This window comes from Corvus hawaiiensis, chromosome 24, assembly GCF_020740725.1.
Source record: "Corvus hawaiiensis isolate bCorHaw1 chromosome 24, bCorHaw1.pri.cur, whole genome shotgun sequence".
NCBI classification, from domain to species: Eukaryota; Metazoa; Chordata; class Aves; order Passeriformes; family Corvidae; genus Corvus; species Corvus hawaiiensis.
This window is the reverse complement of record NC_063236.1, coordinates 10,222,559-10,243,670: the sequence shown is the minus strand read 5'-3', so window position 1 is coordinate 10,243,670 and position 21,112 is coordinate 10,222,559. Positions and strand designations below refer to the sequence as shown.

Below are 21,112 nucleotides of genomic sequence, written 5' to 3'. Positions count from 1 at the left end.
CATGTCCCAGGGCTTGGGGCACCGTGGGGCTCCAGGCAGAGCTGCTCTGAGACCCCTGTGCCCCGTGATCAGGTGTCAGTGCCCACCACGTGTCACCAGCACGGAGAGGATCCTCCCAGATCCCTGGGAACGATTTGATCTGTGCCATTTGGAAAGATTCCGGGTCAGGGAACGGTGTTGGGCCGTTCACTCAGAAATGTAGTGAGAAGAGCCGGGGAGTCCCCCTGGTGCTGCCGTGGATGTGGGAAGGCAGCGGGAGCAGCCGTTCTGTGCCACAGCCGTCCCCACAATGCCGAGAGGGTGGCAGGGTCCGTGTCCTCCCCGGGACAGAGAAACCACCACAGCCAAAGGTGGGAATGCCGAGCCTGGCAGCGAGAGGGAAGCAGCTGGGGAAATGTGTCCCTGAGCAGAATGAGAAACCCATTACTGCTCCCTCTCTCCTGTCGTGTCTCCTGTCAGTGACACGGAGACGGCAGCGCAGGGACAGAGCTCCTTTGTCACCTCTCAGGAACAGCCGTCTCCGGCTCCCGGCGGGAACAAGCCTAAAGAGCGGCTGTTCAGTGACACTCACGAGCTCAGAGTGGCTGTGCAGTGCTGGGAATTGTTTCAAGTACCAAACCAGGAGCAGCATCCATTATCAGGGGGTGAGGGAGCAGCCTCCTGCCTTGGCACCCAGGGCAGGGGCATCAGAGCTGCCGAGGGCAGGGTTTCCGTGGGGTGTGTGCTGGCGCTGGCCTGGCCCTGCTGGCAGGGGATGGGTGCAGACTGTGGCTCATCCTCAGCCTCTTCCCAGGCTGGGGTGACCCTGAGGCGAGGAAGGATGTCCCTGAAGTGGCTCCTTTGCCTGCCCAGCCTGGAGCATGTAAAGAATGCAGAATTTGGGATAAAGGAGAACTTCGTGGTGGTTTTCTGTGTCCATGCAGTCAGACACCTCTGTGGTCAGGTTGAGCAGGCAAGGGTGGTCTCTCCCTTGCTGGCAGGTTTGGTGGCTGATCTAACCACGTGCTCCCACCTTGGTGGCAGCTGCTTTTTGGCAGGAAAGTACCTGGTGAGGGAGTTCCTGCCCAAAATGCACCTGCTTGAGAGGCACTTCTGGCTCTGGGGACGGGCTGAGGGGAGATGTCAGTACCTTCAGTGTTTGTGCTCAGTGAATTTGCCGGCATGAGGCTTCTTTCTCAGGTTCCCAAATTAAATCAGAGAGGGTTTAAAGGTGAAGAACAGCTCTTGTTTCCTCTGCTGCTTCCAGCAACAAACCCTGCAGGAGACACCCTTCTAGCCAAGATTGCAGATGGATGGCTGGGGCTGTGAGCCGCGGGCTTTGCCTTGGGCTGGAGCTGGTTCTCCCCTCCCTGGCTGAGCAGAGCGTGTTCTAAACAGCCAGACCACATCACAAATTAAGATGCAGGGGCTGAAACAAGTGGTAAAACATCGACCTGAACTGTTCACCAGTACATTGTGGACTTGCTTAATTCTTGTTGTGCTTAGAGACATCCTCGCTTTATCTCAAGGACTGTGTAATTAGAAAGCCTCCTTTGAATTTTATCTGCAGGGCACACGGGATCTAATCCTTGGCTCTGGGTGGTTCTTCTCTCCACAGAACCATGTGAGGGACATTGCCGGGGCTCAGGACACGTGCGGGGGACACGGAGTTTGCCTTTCCCAGGATGGATCAGAGGAGGAACTGGCCTCGGGTACTGGACTCTGATGGCTGGTCAGTGGCTCTGCTCTGCCTCTTCCTGGCATCACTCTCCCGGAACGTGTCCAGCAATGCCTTGTTCAACACTTTCCACTCGGAGAACCGGGACTGGACGTTCAACCACCTGACGGTGCACCGGGGCACCGGGGCCGTCTACGTGGGGGCCATCAACAGGGTGTACAAGCTTTCGGGGAACCTGACCATTCTGGTGGCTCACAAAACTGGTCCCGAGGAGGACAACAAATCCTGCTACCCGCCCCTCATCGTGCAGCCATGCAGCGAGGTCCTCACGCTCACCAACAACGTCAACAAGCTGCTCATCATCGACTACTCCGAGAACCGGCTGCTGGCGTGCGGCAGCCTCTACCAGGGGGTCTGCAAGCTGCTGCGCCTCGACGACCTCTTCATCCTGGTGGAGCCCTCGCACAAGAAGGAGCATTACCTGTCCAGCGTCAACAAAACGGGCACCATGTACGGGGTGATCGTGCGCTCCGAGGGCGAGGACGGGAAGCTCTTCATCGGCACGGCAGTGGACGGCAAGCAGGATTATTTCCCCACCCTCTCCAGCCGCAAGCTGCCCCGGGACCCGGAGTCGTCGGCGATGTTGGATTATGAGCTCCACAGTGACTTTGTTTCGTCCCTCATCAAAATCCCCTCGGACACGCTGGCCCTGGTTTCGCACTTCGACATCTTTTACATCTACGGCTTCGCCAGCGGCAACTTCGTCTATTTTCTGACCGTGCAGCCGGAGACCCCCGAGGGCGTCTCCATCAACTCTGCAAGCGACCTCTTCTACACCTCCCGCATCGTCCGCCTGTGCAAGGACGACCCCAAGTTCCACTCGTACGTGTCCCTGCCCTTCGGCTGCGTCAGGGGGGACACGGAGTACCGGCTTCTGCAGGCCGCCTACCTGTCCAAGCCGGGAGAGGTGCTGGCCAGGGCCCTCAACATCACGGCGCAGGAGGACGTGCTCTTTGCCATCTTCTCCAAGGGGCAGAAGCAGTACCACCACCCCCCCGACGACTCCGCGCTCTGCGTGTTCCCCATCCGCACCATCAACGCCCACATCAAGGAGCGCCTGCAGTCCTGCTACCAGGGCGAGGGCAACCTGGAGCTCAACTGGCTGCTGGGGAAGGATGTCCAGTGTACCAAAGCGGTAAGGATGCGCTGGGTGTTGGCTGTGGGAGCCCTCGAGAGCCGGGATCAATCCCTGCCCCAGTGGAACACAAGTTTGCAGAGTGGGATCAGTCCATCTGTGCCTCAGTTTCCCTGAATTCAGAGCACTCTTCCCCTTTAATCCATGCTCTCATCCTACAGTGGGATGACAATGAGGGAAGGGATGGTGTTAGGGCAGAATGAAGGTGTGCAGCTTCCTGCGAGTCTTTGCCATTCCCAACCTGGGGCTCTGCAAGCTCGAGGATCCCTGGGGAAGGTGGCCGGAGCTGGCAGGGGGTGGCCCGTTGGTGGCCCCCGGACCCTGCTGCCGGCACCGCCAGCTCCCTGCACACCACCCCGAGTGTGTGGGGCTGCCCTGGGCTCTGTTTCACTCACAGCTGCCCCAAACCTTGTCTTTCCAGCCAGTCCCCATCGATGACAACTTCTGCGGGCTCGACATCAACCAGCCCCTGGGGGGCTCAGTGCCCGTGGACGGGGTGACGCTCTTCACCTCCAGCCGCGACCGCATGACCTCCGTGGCTTCCTACGTCTACAACGGCTACAGCGTGCTCTTTGTGGGCACCAAGACGGGCAGGCTGAAGAAGGTAAGCCTGTGTCCGTGGCTCTGGAGAGCCAGGAGCTGGGTTTTGTCTCTCTCGGGATGCTCGTCACTGCTGCTGTGTCTTATGGGTGCTTCCCAGTGGGAAACTGGGAGTGAAGCAGAAGTCGCAGGGTTTGGGTCACAGAGAGCCTGTGTTGGTGAGGCAGAGTTCAGCCCTCAGCGCTGTTAGTGTGGTTTGTTCTGAAGTGCCAAGTTTTGGGAAAGGTGCAGTGGAAGCTGCTGCAGGGTGGTCTTGGAAAAGGAACCAAACGAGGTCTGATGGAAATCTTGCAGTAGTTTTGTTTCCCAGCAATCCTTCTGCAACTGGTGTAGGAGACCATGAGTTAGGAAGCCATTGGAGCTGCTGGTGGAGGCGGGATTTTGGTCATGGAGAGATGGGAATGGGTTCATGTGGCTGCTTTTGGAACCAAGCCTCAGGGCAGAGTCCTACTGCTTCCCTCTGCCTCTTCCCTCCTGCTGGATGATTGATCAGTCCTGGGACATTCCTTGTCCTCTGCACAAGAAACACTGAGGAGGGGTTTGGTGGGGCTCAGCTGAGAGTCACAGAGTGTTTTGAGTTGGAAGGGACATGGGCAAGGACACCTTCCACTAGCCCAGGTTGCTCCAAGCCCTGTCCAACCTGCCCTTGAATGACTTCTAGGCTCTTGAAGTCCAGCTGGGACTGCCGCACTTCTGAGTGACAAACTCACAGAATATTCTGAGTTGGAAGGGAACTCTCTGAGGAGTTCTGTATTTAAAATAAGTTTGGAAGTGGCCTTGGGGTGTAAACAGAGGCGTGTGAGAGCCTTTGTTGGCCTTTAGAGCTGGAGCTGCAGCTGGAAGCCAGGTCAGCAGTAGGTTTGATCCAGCTCCAGCAGAACCAGCCTTGGAGCTGCTGCTCTGGCAAGCTGAGACCCTTCCAATTAACCTCAGCTCTAAATGACAGCTTTAGGTGAACCTGTTAAATGCAGCCCCTGCTCCTTCATGCCAGGGAAAGAGTTAACAAATGTAATCAACAGCAGGCTGTTAATTTTTTGAGTCCTTAAGCAGCAGGGAATTTCTTCCTCATCTATCCAGGAAGATACAAGGACAGGCAGATACTACACTTGAATGTCTGCATCATTTTAATTACATCAGTTCATTAATATTCATTCAGCACTTTACAAGTGCTGAGTAGTAGTAAATTAGGTGCCTCCCTGGTGCCTCTCGAGTGTCAGTGGGGCAGTTTTGAACGTGGGGGAGAGGGAGCTTGTAAAGCAGAGCCCTTCACTTCCCTGCACAGGGGAGAGCCGGGGTGCTTTTAGCTAAATGGAAGGGAGAGGAGCCCTTGGCACAGCCCAAATGCACGTGCCGAGCTCGGAGCTGGGGATGCAGCCCGGAGATGCAGCCTGGTGCTCGCTGCGTGCAGGGGTTTGGGGGGACAGGGGAGGCTCGTCGCTCAGAGGCAGCAAAAGCCAAGAGCCTGTGCCTGCACACGAGGTATTTACGGGCTTGTTCCATGAATTATGAAGGATTACAGAAGCAGCAGTCCCTCCAGCAGGGTTTAATTCCTGGTGCTAGTCTACACTGAACAGTTTTTGATGCGAAGTTAATCTATTCATGCTCCGCTGTCCAGAGGGAGGGCTGTGGAATCCTTCACCTGGAATCCTTCATCTGTTGGATGAAAATTGGCCCATCCCTGGAGTAAATTCATTCCAGACATTCACTACAGTCAGGCTTTCGTGGCATCTGCCCTTATTTAACATCAGAGCTGCCTGCAGCTGATGGGATCCATCCCCCCTGTAATTAACTGGAACAATCGTGGTCCCGTCCTCCCCTGTGTGGGGCCGAGGATGTTGCTGTTCTCTCTCTCACCGTTCTGTCCTACACCTTCAGCAGATCTTCCCTCATTTGACACGTGGGATTATCTTTTCCATGGCCTGAGAGAGGCCAGGTGAGGCACAGGAAGCAGCTCTGCACGGAGCTGAGGGGCTCTGGCTGCAGAGGAGGTGAGACCCGGGGGAAGTTAACAGGTTGTCTCGGGATTTTGTGCCTGTTTCAAGATAACCAGACACGTCTTGAAGCCAGTGAGTGCTCGGGACTGTTTCCTTATCACTCCTTCCCCATCTGTGAAATGATGGTGGAAATGTTCAGCACCTCTGTAAGTGCCAGGGATTTGTGGAGATGCCTTTTCCACCAGATCTCCTTCGTGTCTTCCTCCGTCTCAGATCTACCCACACAATTAATGTCTGAAAGCTTTGTCACACCTATTCCCTCGCCCACAGCTGTTGATTTCCTTTGGAAATGAGCTGCTGGCTCTGTCTGGGCTTTCAGGGAAGGTGTTTTTGTGTAGCTGGAGGAAAGTCAGGGAGATGTCTCTGAAGCCTTTCAGATTTGCCTGTGCTCCCCCAGTGAGAATTCCTTACTGGAAACACTGGGTTCCCTCACTGGTGTCCTCCTGCCTTTAGCTCTTCACCTCACTGCTCCTGCCACATTCCCAGCTCCTGCTGGTTCTGCTCCCCAGCAATTGTCTCAAAGTAGGTGAAAAGCAAATGCTGCTGATGCTGGGGCCCTCTGGCTCAAGCACAGGTACGTGGGTGAAGTTCTGCCTCCTGCTCTCCTTCCAAAGCACCTCAGCTCCCTGGCTGTGGGAACAGGAGGAAAGGGGATCATGTTGGAGACAAAACCATTCAGAATCGTGGATTCCTCCAATGAAGCCGTTTCCAATCAAGCAAAATGAGAAGGGACATTAATGCAACAGTGAACAGCAACTAAGTGCTGGGGGGAGATGTGTCAGCTTGCTTGTTCTGTTTATGGGCTTCATACAATTCTATCAATATTGATGTGTGATGCCTTTGATTTTGACACTAATCATTGCCATGAATTAAATTTGCAGCCATATAATTAGAACTGCTATTAATAGGGCCTCAAGCTAAGCACTGCTGTGCTAGTTGTCTTTTTCCTGATGGAAAACGGCATCCACGGAACTCAGCTGATGTGGTTTGCCTGGGAGATGCTGAGATTGATGTGAAAATTGCACTTGCTGTGTTCAGAGGGGCTCCTCTGGAAGGCAGATTCATGGGAAGGGTCTGGCCCAGAGGTTTCCCAGGAACTGCACCTTAAACTTCCCAGTGGTTTGCTGCTCTTGGGACACAGAGCCTAAGTGGGAGAGAGGAGGGTGCGGGGAGAGCAGAGGAGCCCTCAGCGTGCAGGGCTGTTACTGCCTTGTTTCCATTCCATCTCCCCTTCCCCCTGCAAATGCTCCCGTTTATTCCCCTGCCCTAGCAGAGCTGTGTCAGCTCCGTGTCCCTGTGCACGCCTGGTTCCATCTCATCAGCCTGAGCTCAGTGCCTGGGATGGCAGCAAGGCTCACCACTAAAAATCAATCTTGTATTTCATCCCGAGAGGTCTGTTTCTTATTAGGTCTAATAAATCAGTGGAGTGCCCTTCATTCAGCTTGTCAATGCAGGACATTGTTTGTGATCAAGAATAAATAAATGTCTCTCCTCTGTCTGCCAGTTGCCATCTAGGTATTATTTTTCCATCATGCTGTTTATGCTGGCTGTAGGAAAAATGCAGTTCCTGCAGCCTTGTCTGCCTTCCCACGAGCTGGGAAGGCTCCTGGGTGGTACAGGCAAGGGAGAAGCGGGAACAGTGACGTTGTACCTGGGTTTCACCCAGCACCGAGTTGCTCAGTGGTGATAAGGCTTTAACTTGTGTGCTTGGAGATGTGGAGGTGTTGCAGTGCTGCGGGCAAGGGCCCAGGTGTGGTTATTTCAGACGCCCTGAGGTGAAGGATAAAGTGTGCAAATGAAATCACCCCCAATTCTCCTGGAAAAATGGGTGTCACACGCTGTCCTGGACACCTGTGCCCCTCTGTCCCCAGGGCAGCTGCACTGGACGTGCCTGGAATCCATCCCAGGCTGTGAGGTCACTGCTCGGGATCTGTCTGCAGGAGTGCTATGGAGAAATACACAGTGCTGGGACTCTCTTTGGGGTGGGGAACACACTCCTGTCACCTGTTGAATTCCTGAACTCAGTCCTTGCTCCCCGCCTCCCCTTTTCCAGGGGACAGCGGTGAGTGATTGGATTGTGCCACCAGAGGAACGGAGAACTTTTAAGTGCGTTGTTACGTCTTGGGACGTGAGAGTTTTATTCAGCTTGGCTGATTTAATTTGTTCCATTAGTGGGAATAAAGGAGGTCTTTCACAATGAAATATATATGTCCGAACCTGTCCTTAGATGACTTCATTCTATGGATGGTTATCTCATCCTGGTGATTTATCCTTCATTATCGCCCCCGCACGCGCATCCCGCGGCCCTTCGGGAAAAACTCGGTTGCATCAGCGTGTGGAGAAGCCAAGAGGACACCAGGCTGTTATTGAACAGATGAAAATATCCATTTGCAGGCGCCTTCCAAAGGATTTGCCTGGTTTTAGCTGTAGGCTGGGAGGTCAGGGGCTCTGCCGGCTCCATGGTCAATCCATCACCCTCGGAATGCAGATCCCCACGTCCCAGCAGATGTGTGAGAGGGCAGATGGTTCTTGTTTGGCTGAAGAAGTTGTTTAATTGAAAGGTCTGGGAAGAAAAGTCTGGGTTTTGCCCTAGGATGTGAAATAAGGGTGTATTTGGTCACTACTGCACTGCTGCTGTGGTTGGGACTCGTTTTCTCCCTAAACAAGGATTTTTCCAGCCTCAGAAGGTAATTCCCCTTTGCTTCCATCTGTGCTGTCAAACCACAGAAGTGGGTCCCCAAAATGCCCCACAGTCCCTCACATTTGTTATTGTTCATAGCCAGGAGTTGGAATCTCACTTACTGGTTGGAATTTGTTCAAGGGAATAAGAAAAGTGGTGGAAGCCAGAGGAGAGCACTGGGGTGTGTTTGGGGCTGGAGATGGGGCAGAGCTGCCAAGTCCCTCTAGACTCTGGGTCTGAGCACTCCGGAATGTCCCTGCCACCTCTTAAGTCATGAAATTGGCCTCCTCTCCCTGCCCTGGGTCTGTTATCTGGTGCCTGCCAGAGCAAGTCACATCAGGGAAAAGCCAGAAGTTGGCAGATATTTTATAGCTGCTGGAGAGCGAAGGGGCAGGTGTTCAGGAAATGCTGGGGATGTGAAATGGAGCCAGGTGAGCTCGGAGGCTGCTTTAATCTCATTTCTTGCTCAGGAGATGGAGGGTGACTCTGGGTTTTACGCAGGTTCAGGCACCTTGAAAAGTCAACTTGAAATTTTGGAGGGCAGCGATTGCATTTGGTTCAGTTCTAAACTGGGGTTTGGGGGGAGGCTGCGAGGGGCTGAGCAGCCTAATCCATGGAATACATCCTGCTTCTGGAATCATGGAGTGGCTTGGGCTGGAAGGGACCTTCAAAGGCCATCCAGTCCTGCCATGAGCAGGGACACCTTCAACCAGACCAGGTTGCTCAGTGCCCCATCCAAACAAGGTTTTTTATCTTGAACATATTTTGGAGATAATTCATCCCCACACCTCCTCTCGGAGGTATTATCTCCTTTATGAGCATCAAGTGAGGCAGAAGTTATTCCTCCTCCGTTTCACGGTGTTTTCATCACGTTCAATAATGAGTTTCTACTTGAAATGATCTTGGTGAAAAATGTCATGAAATTCTAAACTCTTTAGTGAGCTCCTGTTGGTTTTCCTGCCTGTCCCGGCTTTCCTCAGAGCGTGAAGCTGAGTGAGTTGCTGTGCTCTGGATGTTGTTGGCTTTGGGGGTAGGGCAGTGTCAGACTCCTGCCTTTCTACTCACGAGTCAAGAAGTTCATGCTTTCTTTACTATAAACATATTTTTCTGCTGGCTTTTAAAATCCTCAGAGGTCAAAATAACACAGGTTTTGGTCCATTTGTAAGATCTTAAATCCCTGGGTGGCAAGAAATACTGTGAGAAGACCAGGCTATGTTGCTTCTCTAATTGCCTCCTCGAGGCAGAGAAAACAAATGTGGAAACCACAAATGTGCTGGGAGAGACGGGAGAATGTGCAGGGAGAGCCCTGGGCGCTGCCGCAGCCCCCGAGCTGCTGCTGCTGCTGCGAAAAGGCTGGGATTTGGGGACAATCGGGGGTGAGACGCCTGGGGAAAGCAGCAGCGCCGCGGTTTGAGGTGGGGATGGCTGCGGGGCTTTCCCTGGGTGTGCGGTGGTGCCGCCTTTAACATCCCCTCCATCCATGTCCTGAGCCGGGCTGTGAAGCGCTGCCGGCTTTGGGCGGCACATCCCCCAGCGGAGCATCTGCCCGCATTTACGGCCGAGCCGGGCGGGGACGGGACGCGGGCAGTTTCTCTCTATCCGCACGGGCCCATTGCTCCCGTTACGAAGCACGGGCTCCGCACCTCCCCCTGCCTTCCACGAGCCTCTTCCCATTCCTGCCGAGCCGCTTGGATAGGCAGAACCCCGCCTTTGCCTTCGGGGAGCTCGCTGCAGGCAGCCCAGGCTGGGAATAACAGAGGGAGGGAAACCCCTGCCTGCTGGAAGGAGCTCCCGGGGATGCAGCACCCCGGGGGATTTTGCACCAGAATCCCCTGGAGCTGTGGAAGGAACTGAACCTGAGCTCTGCCCGGGCTGTGACCCAAAGCTGTCGCTCCCATGGAGCTTCCTCCTGAGCGGAGGGAGAGGCCCCCAGTCACTCCCAGTTCATACTGGGGAGCCTGCTGGGAGCAGGGGAGGATGGTGGAGGAATAGAGGGTTTAGGATTGTGATTCCTTGGACACGGATGCAGAAGGGGAGCACAGGCAGCAGCACGGGAAGGCTGCAATAATTAGCAAGAGGCTCCATCAGCAATTGTCCCGCCAGCCCCTGCCAGCGCCTGCACCTCTCCCGCTGTTCTCTCTCGCTCGGTGACACGGCTCTGCATCAAACAGACCCGTGTACATGAAAGTGATGTGCATTGGAATGAATGTACGCATCATACAGCCTCGCTCCTATGCAGCACGGGAAGGGGTTTTTTTGTGGTTAGCTGCTACATTATTTATTGTGTGCCGGGCTTTAATCTCATAAACCTGCCTGCAGGCCTTAGGCAAACCAGCCTGAGCATCCTGGAAAGCCGGGAGCCAGCAGCGCAGAGCGCTGGGGGACTGCGGGTGGGAAATGTTTGTCTTACCTCGGTCCCTCTGCCCCTGCAGCTCATTAAAAGCAGCGGCACCATAAATTGGTCGCTGCCACCACCTTAGAGCGTGATTTGCATTTGCCACTGGGAGGGGACGCCAGTCCCACACCCCGTCAGTCGGAAAGAACAAGAGCCGGTCCCTTGAGCTGCTGAGAGCAAAGGGAAAAGGGAAAAAGGGTGAGGGAGAGGCGCTGGGGTAAAACAAGGTCTGCCACATAAACGGCGCTGGGAGCTCTCCACCCTCCCGAGCGGCCGGGAGCGCTCTTGCCAGCACCTCGAGCTGCGAGTCAGCATTTGGCTGCCTCATGCGGAGCTTGCTCTCGCCAGTCCTCCCGAGCCAGTGGTTGATGAGGAGAACAGAGCATCCCCCTGCCTGCCTCCCCTTCCCACTGCCTTTGATGCTCTTCAAGCTCCTCACTCCCAGAGACTTTGTACCACGAGCACAAGAAAAGGGGTACCCTGGGCTTGCACGCTGAAATTAGTGAATAACAGAGCTGGAATGAAACCAGAGTTCCTCCTCCAGCCCTCCCCTTTCTTCTGACTCTCAGGCCAATTGCAGTTCTGGAGTATGTTTGGGCTAAATCGTTGTGCAGAGCTCTGAAGCCAAAGGGCAGCAGGCTGTGACCCTCTCTGCTTTTCTTCTCGGGATTTCTTTGTGCAGAGCCTTTCACCCCAGGAGCTCGGTCTCATTACTGAGAAATAAATAATTAGAATATCTGGAAGGTCCAGGTGTAGTGGAAGGGAGACTGAGGAGTTTCAAAGACACACAGGCTGCTTTCTGCCCCTGCATTCCCACCTGGAAAAGGGGTAACTGCACTTCCTGACTTCACAGGGAGTTCAGCTGAGTTTGTAATTCAAAGTGCAAAGAAAGCAAGATAAACACTGACCTTCACCATTGGCAATCAACTGATCAGTGTTTAAATGTTGCATATTTTGGAGCAAAGCACATCCCATTGCATGGGCCACGTTTTTTATTATTTGCCCTTGATTTTTAGGGGAGTTTGGCTGTGCCAGGGTGCAGGCGTGGGGCTGGGATTTGGCTGATTCCAGCAGCCCCAGAGTGGGGATTGCCAGGGAAATGCAGCAGGAACAGGACAAACAGCACCGAGCACCAGGTTTGGGGCGAGAAAAGCAGCTCAGTGTTTGCTGAAGAAAACAAACAAGTTTCATGTTTTTCAAGTGTGCTGCACGGAGCCTGGCTTGTGCAGAGCCCTGTGATCAGAGGCACCAGGCAGCCCAGGTCCAGCAGGAGCTGTGTTATTCCTCGAGGAGCATTAAAGAGCAGCCGATGCCTTCTGGAAATTGTTGATAAAGCTCTCTTTTTTAGAATCATTTTTGCTTCTCCAGCACAAATGTAATATTTCTTGTTTGGATGTGTTGCTTTCTTCATTCACTTTTATTATTAGGGACATTTACATGAAAACAGCTTTTTTTTTTTTTGCTCTCGCAGCACATTTCCCAACTGCAGCTGCACTTCCTGCGTGGAAGGAGATCTCCACCTTCCCTGGGATTGGGGCTGCCAGACTCAGGGATCAGGGATGGGGATGGGCCCTCCACGTGGGGCAGCTCCCTGTGCTCCAGAGGGGATGTTCCAGCTCATCCCTGGCTCTCTGCTCTCTTTACCCACCTTGTGGGTTCATTGGGATGCTGGGTGTGTCCATCCCCTCCCGAGCACAGGATTTATTTGTACCTTTCCAGCAGAGAGAGGCCGCTGTGAAACCCTCGAGCAGGCAGGAATCCTCCCAGGGTTTCCCAAAGTGCCCGGCCCTGGTTGGGGAGCAGTTTGGGAAGGGAGAGCTAATGGAGATGTCTGGCAGATGGAGAGTGCAGTGATAATGTACATTACAGGGAAAACCCCAAAGGCTGCTGTTCGGGGCACGGCGATGACATAAGCCATGTGGGATGGGAGATTTACTCCCTCCCTGCTGGAGCCCAGCTCCCTCCCCTGAACAGGCACCTGGAGAGGAACCTGCAGGACCTTCCCTTTCTCTGCCTGCCTCGCTCGTCTCCGCAGATGGGAAATGGAAACTCCAGATGTGTTAAGCACATCTTTAATTTCCTCTCGCTCCATTTCTGCTGGAGGTTTGTTTTAGGGGTTGGCATTTCAGGTGTTTGTTTTGGTTTTTTTTTGCTGGCATCTTGAGAAGCTTGGGATAAGCCAAAAAAAAAGGAGAGAAGTTTCAGGAGAGAGGAGCTGCTCTGGCTGTGGGGTGGGGGACGCCCTGCTCTGTCCCCACAAGTCCCCTCTGCACTGCCCTGGCCCAGCTCAGCTCCCCCCACGCCTGGCAGGAGCTCTGGGGCTGCTGATTCATGGAAGCAGATGCTTGGAGAGGTGAAATTCCTCCCTGTGTGCTTCCCTCACCCCTGACCCCGCTCCATTTCTTCCGCCTGACCCCCGAATTTCAAACCCGACCTTTGGTATCGCGGGGGAGGGAGGGGAGGCAGGAGGGCAGGGAAAGGGCAGGGTGAGTTTGGCTGTGGCTGGGAGGTGGGGGAGGTAAAGCTGCGATCCAAATGATGGCTGGGATGCTCTGGGATGCTCTGGGATGCTCTGGGATGTTGTCGGATGTTGTCAAATGCTGTGGGGGCTGTGGGGGTGGAGCAGGTGCTGCTGCTCCGTCCCTCAGTGCCCGTCTGGAATATTTGCCCGTGCATTCAGTTCCCTGAAATGTAAAATACGTCCAGGGCTGAGCTCTGAATGCCATCCCCACCCTGTGCTTCCCCTGCCCTGCAGGGAGGGGCAAACCCCCGTGGGGTGCCGGGGGTGTGGGGTGAGGCTGGGGAGCACGGGGATGGGGATGTGTGGGTGCTCGTGGCATTCAGCTTCACACCCCCGGGTTTGTGGCAGCTCCTGCTCCGTGTCTGGGGCTGTGGGCACAGCTCAGCCTCCCTGGGCTGTGGCATTTCTGCCTGTGAGCCCAGACAAACACAATCTGCTGTGCACAGTCCTCCCTCCCTCCCTCCCCAGCTCGTTCCTGCCTGGCCTTGGGCTGCTCCTTCCCCGCTCAGTGCAGCAGTGGGGGGTTCTCATCCCTGCACCACAACAAAGGCAAACTGAGCTTTTCCACCTGCAGGAACATGGCAGAGGACCCAGCTGAAGGCAGCACCTTTCCAGGGCCTGGGGATGCAGGCAGGACTCGATTGTCCTCTTGGGATCTTCGTCCCCATCCCCTGAGCCCCTGCTTCAGCACAGCCCGCCAGCCCTGGTGTGCCCGGGCTGGGTTCATGACTTCTCCCCTCTGACACGCTGCCTGGGGGGGATTTAAAGCAGAATAGAAAAATCCCTGCTGTGTCATGCGGAGGCAAAGTGGCCCAATCCATCTCTGTCCCCGCAGCGCGCTGCTGGCTCCCCGAGCCCCCGGGGAAGGTCCCTGTCGATAGAGTTCTGCATCTTGTCGTGGCACTGCCGAGTCCTTGGGAATGGATGTGGAGGCTGGGAGTGCTCAATATCCCCCTGACAGGTAGGGGCTCATTTAATGGGATGCTGCCTTATCCATTACCCTGGGAGCGGCCGCGGGCCCGGAGCAGGTGCCGGGCTCCCCCTGCCACCACAAAGGCTCTGTGTGAGTGAGGACGCAGTAAATGTCTCTCGCTCCCAGATTTATTCCTTCATTAGGTATTTAAATCCATTCTGCTGGATAGGATGCGTCTGTGAGGGAGGCTGCTGCCTTTTCTCTCCGTGGAATAAACGTGGGGGCTGCCAAACAGCTCTGCCCGGCCGAGCCCCTTCCCCACACCCGCAGAGCCAGCGGGGTTTGGGCAGGGGAAGCAGCAGTGGGGTGTGGAAGGGGCTGTGGGTGCTTCGTTCAGCCTCTGCAGAGAGTGGGGGGTTTGTGGGAGGGAATCCCAGCAGAGGGGTGAGCAGGAGTGGGCTGCAGGGCTGGAAGGGGTGCTGGGGTGGGCGCAGCCGCACTGGGATGGCCCCAAATCCCCGTGGTTTGGGGAGGTGTTGGGCTGGGCTCACAGTGGCCTGGCCAGCAGCCAGCTCTGGCCACCCCACACCAGCTCAGGGACCCACTGGGTTTGTCACAGCAGGGATGGGTCCCACAGGCCCCTTCCTCTCCTTCCCCTTTCCCACTCACAGCCAGGCTGGACCATCCCAGCATGGAACGTTTTTGGGAGGTGCAGTAGGTGCTCTAAAACTGTGCAGTCATGGAACCAGACAGCTCCGGGAAGAGCTGAGAAACTAAAATTAGCAGGAGTGCCCCAGGCAGGGGCCACCTGGGGCTCTGTTTCGTTTCGCTCTTAACTTTCATCTCTTTTATTTATAATTTGTGGTTGATTGATTTTTATTTTTTTTTAAGCTTTTTTTTCCTCTTCCCTCCTTTGAAAACGAGGAGCTCTGCTGGCTCATGATGTGTAATCCCTGCATTCCCAAGGGTGGCATTGCCTCTTCTGCCCCAGTTCTGCCTGGTTCCTCCCCCCCAGCAGCAGCATCTTCTTCCACCCAGCAGGAGAAGTGGTGGGCAAGCCCTGGCTCCGCCCTGGACCACATCTCCTCCTCTCCATCCTTCCTTAGCAGATTTTTGTGCTCAGCCCTGCTCCACCCCAACCTGTAACGGGTCCTTCCCTCAGGTGTTGGACCTCTGAGAACTGGAGGACCCAAATGTGGTGATTTCAGACAGTGGTTTTAGAATCTGTGGCTGCCCCTGGATCCCTGGCAGTGTCCAATGCCCGGGGCTTGGAGCAGCCTGGGACAGTGGGAGGTGTCCCTGCCATGGCAGGGGTGGGATGGGATGAGCTTTAAGGTCCCTTCCAGCCCAAACCAGTCTGGGATTCTGTGACCTGCCCTGCCCTGTGCTTCCCGTGCCCCCTGTGTGTTCTTCCTGGGCCGGGTTTGGGGTTTGCACTGTTTGGGTTTTCTCCTCAGGCAATTCCCAGCACCCTTGTCCTGGGGAATGCTCCCTTGCCGGGCAGCAGACTGGATTCCCTGGCTCACTTTGCTCCTGGCTCTGCTCAGTCTCAGCTCTGTGCCAGCTCTGATGGCAGAACGTGCCCGAGGCTGTCTGGAAAATAAACCAAACCTCCTTGAGCCCTGGTCAGCCAGGCGAGGTTTGGGTGAGCTCCAGCGGAGGGGAAGCCGGGGAGGATTTGTATTGATGGTTAAAGGTTTAACAGCCCCTCCCCAGCCCTGGGCAAAGCACCTCCAACCTCTTCATTACACAGTTTATTCTTCTAATGAGGGCTGCTTTCAGCAGCCTGACCCACCCTGGCTCGCTTTGGTGTGAGGTGACCTGACCCCTGTCCGCCGAATCCCCCGAATTCCTCTTTGCCGCTTCCCAGAGCTTTCTCCTGGCCCCAGCTCTCAGTGCCGTGGGCCGGGATAAATTCACAAACATGTTCGGGGTGATGTTCAGGGGTTTGCTCACCACCAAAGCATCCCAGAGCGTGCCTTGAAATCGGAAACCTGGCGGAGGGAGGAGCTGGGACCGGAGCAGAGATGGTGTCGGTGTCAATCAGCCTCATCCCCGGGCTCAGGGCAGCACCGATTTCAGTCCTCAGCTTTGGCCAGCGTGGATCAGGATTTCCTTTTGCCCCTGGGAATGGCACAGCAAAGGAAACATTCATCTGAAACCAGGGTGTGTTTTAAAAGCCCAGAAAATCCAGTAGCTTCCCCTGAACCGCTGTTCTTTCCTGCCGTGTCTCTGGCTAAATTAAGACTTTCTTAGAAATGCACAGGTTAAAAGTTTAAAAGCTTAAGGTTTCATTCATAATTCACATATCAATGAGGCTTTGATTCCTCCCGGGGAGAGCCGCCGGTGGCTGCAGTGAATGTTGATAGGGGAGCCCAGCACCTCTGTGCCTCCCCTTCCCGAGCTCCTTTGTCCAGAGGCAGAGCGGGATGGCTCCCAGGGGCTGCTGCTGGGGAGAGCCAAACCTGTCCCTTTTGGGTCACTGGCTTGAGTCTGACCCAGGGCAGCAGATGCCAGAAGTCATTAACGTCTGACGGCTGCTCAGGGCCCTGTGACAAACGAGGCACCGGCTCCTGGTCCTGTTCCCAACAAGGGCAGCATCCCAATCCCAAAAGCCTGCTGCCACCCCTGCCTCCGATGGCCTGGGGCGGTGACTATTATCAGACCATTCCTGATCGCTGCACCTTCCTATCACAGCATCCCCGGTTGTTCCAGGGCAGGGAAAGCCTTGCCCCGTTCCTGAGAGGATGAGGAAGCCAAGAGGGCTGGGCTGGGGTGAGTTCCTGGGGGTCACAGTGTGACAGCACAGAGGGGATGCTCTGTGCTCTGCTGCTGCTTCCAGGGTAGGAGAGTGATGGCTTCAACCTGAAAGAGAGGAGGCTTGGATGGGATATTGGGAAAAATCCTCCCCTGGGAGAGTGGGGAGGCCCTGGCACAGGGTGCCCAGAGCAGCTGTGGCTGCCCCTGGATCCCTGGAATTGTCCAAGGCCAGGTTGGACGGGGCTTGGAGCAGCCTGGGACAGTGGGAGGTGTCCCTGCCTGTGGAATGAGATGAGATTTGAGGTCCCTTCCAGCACAGGCCATTCTCTGGCTGGATGGACAAACCCTCCACACAGCACTGATGTGTCTGTGCCCCTCTCAGAGCTCCAGCCTGTCGTTCTCTCCCTTCCGAGGAGGAAGAGGAGCTGGGAGTGGGTCCTGCACAGGCAGCAGGGAGGAGGTGCCTTCCCCTGGCCGGGCTGATCCTTCCCATGGCTGTCCCTGGCACCCTGCCCTCCCTCCCCTCACCCAGATGGTCTCTGCATCTCCTTGTCAGGCATCCAGGAATGTTTCCCCTGCGCTCTTCCCATCCTCTCCAGCATCCTCCTTGCCTGGCTGCAGCCTTTCAGCCTTAATCTCCTCTTTGTGCCTCAGAGGCACCTCTGCAGCTCTTGGCTGCCACAGGAGCTCCAGCCACGGCTGCTCTGCTGCTTTTTGGGTGAAGATGCCGCCCATCCTCCCCCTTCCCACCATCCTCCCCCTTCCCCCCCTTCTAATTCTGACAGTTTTGAGAGGGATTAAAGAAACAAGTGCAGCAGCCTGGCAATTTGGCTTGAAACTTGTTCCTTTTGAGAATCTTTTGCCTTTATTATCCAGCAGATAAATCTGCTTTCAGCTGCCTGTCTGTGCTGGGAATGGGAATAGCAGGGAGCAGCGCCCTGTGTTAATCCCCCCTTCCCAGGTGTGGTGCCACTTCCATCCCATCCAGGACCACCAGGACCGGGCTGGAAACGATCTGGGGGCCGGTGCTCTCTGCCTGTGGCTCCCTGGTTGTTATTCTTCAAAAACAAGTTAAATTTGAGATATTAATCTCAAGAAGGAGAGGAGTTTTTCTTCCTTATTTTCCATTGTTTCCCCCCCTCCCAAACTTTTCCAAAGGCTTTGCTGGCAGCAGGCGCTCCGTGGCAGCGGGGCCAGGAGGGCGCTTGGCAGCGGCTCAGCGGAGGGGATTGGATTGCAGGAACAGAAATCCCTCCACACTGGGAGCCGGGTTTTATCCTGCCATGTGGCATCTGGCCCCGGAATGCTGCCTGTCCCCCGCCCCACCGCAGGTGACGCCGGCGGCGCCCGGCCCTGTTGGTGGCCCGGCTGCAACGAGCAGGAAATCACCGAGGATCCTGTGCATGGGCACTGCCTTCAGGTGTCTTTGGGGTGGATTTGGGGCATTTTTTTCAAACTTCTTAAAATCAGTATTAGAAATCTGCTAAAAGATGAACGAAGGCAGCTGCTCTCAGTTCTGAGCCACGTTCAGCTTAGAGCAGCACCTGGGGCTGTGTCTCTGAATGGAGTTGGCAGCTTTGGGGGGAAGGTTTGGGCAGGTTTGGAGCGTGGGCAGAGGTTGGATCGTCCCCTCGCTGTGGGATCCACATTTGGGGGTCTTTGCTGAGCTGTCTCTGGTCCTGGCTGTGAATTTTGCAACAAGTGTGGCTCTCAGACCCTGGGCACTGAACCACAGGCAGGAGCTGGGCTTCCCACTGCAGTTACATCGATGGCTGACCTTTCCTCGCAAAAATCCCCCAGGGGCTCATCCTCACCTCCTTTCCCCTTCCCATCTCTGCTTATCCAAAGCTCCCCTAATATTTAAATCTCTCCATAAACCCTCACTCAGCAGCACAGAGTAATGCACTGATACACACCAAGCTGTTGACAACACAGGTGCCAGGGGCAGTGAGAGAAAAACCATTGAATTTCTTCCTTAAAAAGGGCAAGAAATGGGCAAGAAAAAAAACCCCGGGCCCCAGGAAAGGCACAGGTGCTGCTGCTGCAGGCACTGGGCTGGTTTGTGCTCAGGATGTAAAGGAAGACATTTCTGAGGTGCCCCTGCTGTAAAAGCTGTCCCGGGGCTGCCTGGCTTTGCCTCGCCGTGTCCTTTCCCCCCAGCCTGGTTCTCCCCAGCTCTCTGCCCCGAGGCACTGCCAGGGTGGCACAGCCCGGGCTGGCTGGTGGCCCTGGTGGCCCTGGTGGCCCTGGCAGCCCCCGGTGCCAGCTGGGGCAGGGGGGATTAGAGCCCAGCCCGGCTGCGCTGGCAGATGCTGTGGTAGCTGAGCTGGTGCTTTAGTGCTCCGTGTGAACCTCCACAGCCATTCCTGCAGATGTTTCCAGGGGTCAGGTTGATAATGAAGGGATTAATTTAATTCCCCCCGCCCTCACCGAGCTCCCCCTGCAGCTGGTGTGTGCCTGCTCATCTGGGGGTGTTTTTATTGGCGTGATTCGGGCACCGCCCGGGGCTGGAGCTCAGGAAATCCTTGGGTTGGGGTTGTCCCAGTGGACTGGGAGCTGTGGGATGCAGCCTCTGACCCTTCCCACAGCCCCTGGCTTGGACAGGAATAAAACACCCAGCAAATACTGGAAACCCAATGACAGCCAAAAATGTTTTGACTTTAATGGAGTGGCCCAGTGCAAAAATCACCTTCCACCAGTCCCACTGCAAGGCTCAAGCCTGACCCTGTGACCTGGGGGGCTCTGGGGGTCCATGGGTGATGCCCCAGGAGCGGCACAACTTCGCCTGTGGGTCCGTGGGTCTGTCCCTGCCCCAGGGAAGGAGGGAGGGCACATTCCCAGGTCGGTGCTGGGGACAGGGACGTGTCCCCTTGGAGGCAGAGGGTGGCGGGGAAGTGAGAAGCACATTAGTATTGCTGGCTGCAGCTTCCCTGCCTCCGAGCAGCTCTTGGCGGTGGGTGGCTGCAGATTTTTTTCCTCAATTCTATCCCAAACCTGTTTCAGATTAAAAACAAACGCTGTTGCATATCGGTTTGTCAGTCACTCTAGACCTAATCTCCCAAAATAATCTTTTGCCAGCCCTCCTCCTCCCCCAAGATGGGCAGTAATTGTTTCAAGACATGTCAGCCTTTGTTTAAAGTGAGGTTTGTGTCTTCCTGAGGCTCATGTTCTTGGAAGGGAAAGAAAAGAGGTGCTGAGCGAGGGCTGACTGCAGGGAGAGGTGGGAGGGGAGAGATGAGGGGGGGGTTGGCAGCCCCCATGTGCTGGGGACAATTTTCCTGCTGGTGTGGGACAGCACGGGTTGGTCGCTGCTGTGTCCCCCCAGGCCCAGGTGAGCTCCAAACTGCTGCAGTGCCCTGGGGAGAGGAGAGGGACCTGTTTTCCCTTGCTCCTGTCTAAACAACAAAGTCCATTTCCCACCAGTGTTGCAAAATAATCCCTCCCACTGATTTTTACCTATTTTGACTCAATTTTAATCCAGCTCAGGTCTCTGCAGGTAGAGCTGAATGTCAGTGCCCAGGAGGCTCTTCTGGTGCCATGTGCTCACCACATCCGTGCTCTTGGTTCCTCTGCTCTGTGGCAGTGCAGGGTCAAGGCTCAGGGTCTGTGCTCACAGGGACTGCCCCACGCTGCTCTCCTGAGCCCTGGGAGCAGCTGGAAATGCCTGTTGGGAACGAATTTCCCAAAAAATGTGGCTTTTTGGCTGAGCGCTGCTGTGGTGAAGGAGGTTTTTAAAGGGGATCGGGTGCCAAAACTTTGAAGGAGTTTTTCTCCAGCTATAAGAAGTGATTTTTAGAAAAGCAGAACTTGCTGGCTCTGCAGCTCCTGTGTTTTTTGGAGGATTGCTCTCCCAAATCAGCCTTCCCCCATCGCCCCGCCTGCATCTGCTCCCGTGTGTGTCCCTGGCAGTGCAGGCACGCGTGGTCCCGTGTGCCAGGCAGATAAATATTGCAAAAGTGCTCTGGGACGTGACAGACACCCTGGGGCTATGTTCTTACCTGGCTCTGCTGCTCCTGCTGGCTTTGCCCATGAAAGGGAGATTGGCAGCACTGGGAATTGGCCACCATTCCCAGGAGGAACTGGTTTGTGGGCTCTTCCAGCAGCCCGAGCATCTGGGACAAGTCGGTTCACAAATGTGGTAACAGCTTATCAGGGAATTGTGGTTTGGATTACAGCAAAATCCCAGAATGAGCAAATCCCTGACTAATCTGGAGGGCTCTGGCAGCCTGACTGCGGCTTCAGAAAGGAAAATGGAGCTGGCAGAAGTTTTCTGTGCCCTCTGGGAACTTTCTCCCAATTCACACCCCGTTAGGATAACAAAGTAAAAACATTTCATTGGTCCCTCCCTCCTTATTTCTGGGCCTCCCTGCGTTTGGATTTCCCATTTCTTGCTTTTC

General features: G+C 55.3%; 1 protein-coding gene and 1 long non-coding RNA gene across 3 annotated transcripts in view; one reads left to right on the top strand and one right to left on the bottom strand.

Annotated features, from left to right (window-relative positions):
• The window catches only part of PLXNA2 (plexin A2), a 139,462-nt gene that overhangs the window by 16,534 nt on the left and 101,816 nt on the right, over positions 1–21,112 (top strand). For both annotated transcript variants that reach the window (XM_048327622.1, XM_048327623.1), the window contains exons 2-3: positions 1,598–2,852; positions 3,274–3,456. In XM_048327622.1, the coding sequence (XP_048183579.1) occupies positions 1,665–2,852; positions 3,274–3,456 (1,371 nt within the window). In that variant the 5' untranslated portion in view covers positions 1,598–1,664. The remainder of the gene's footprint in view (positions 1–1,597; positions 2,853–3,273; positions 3,457–21,112) is intronic.
• On the bottom strand, positions 4,554–20,835 carry LOC125337680. The gene is made up of 4 exons (XR_007208115.1): positions 20,714–20,835; positions 20,172–20,379; positions 15,912–16,079; positions 4,554–8,035 (listed from the first exon to the last, which is right to left on the bottom strand). It is a non-coding gene; the product is annotated as an uncharacterized LOC125337680 (long non-coding RNA).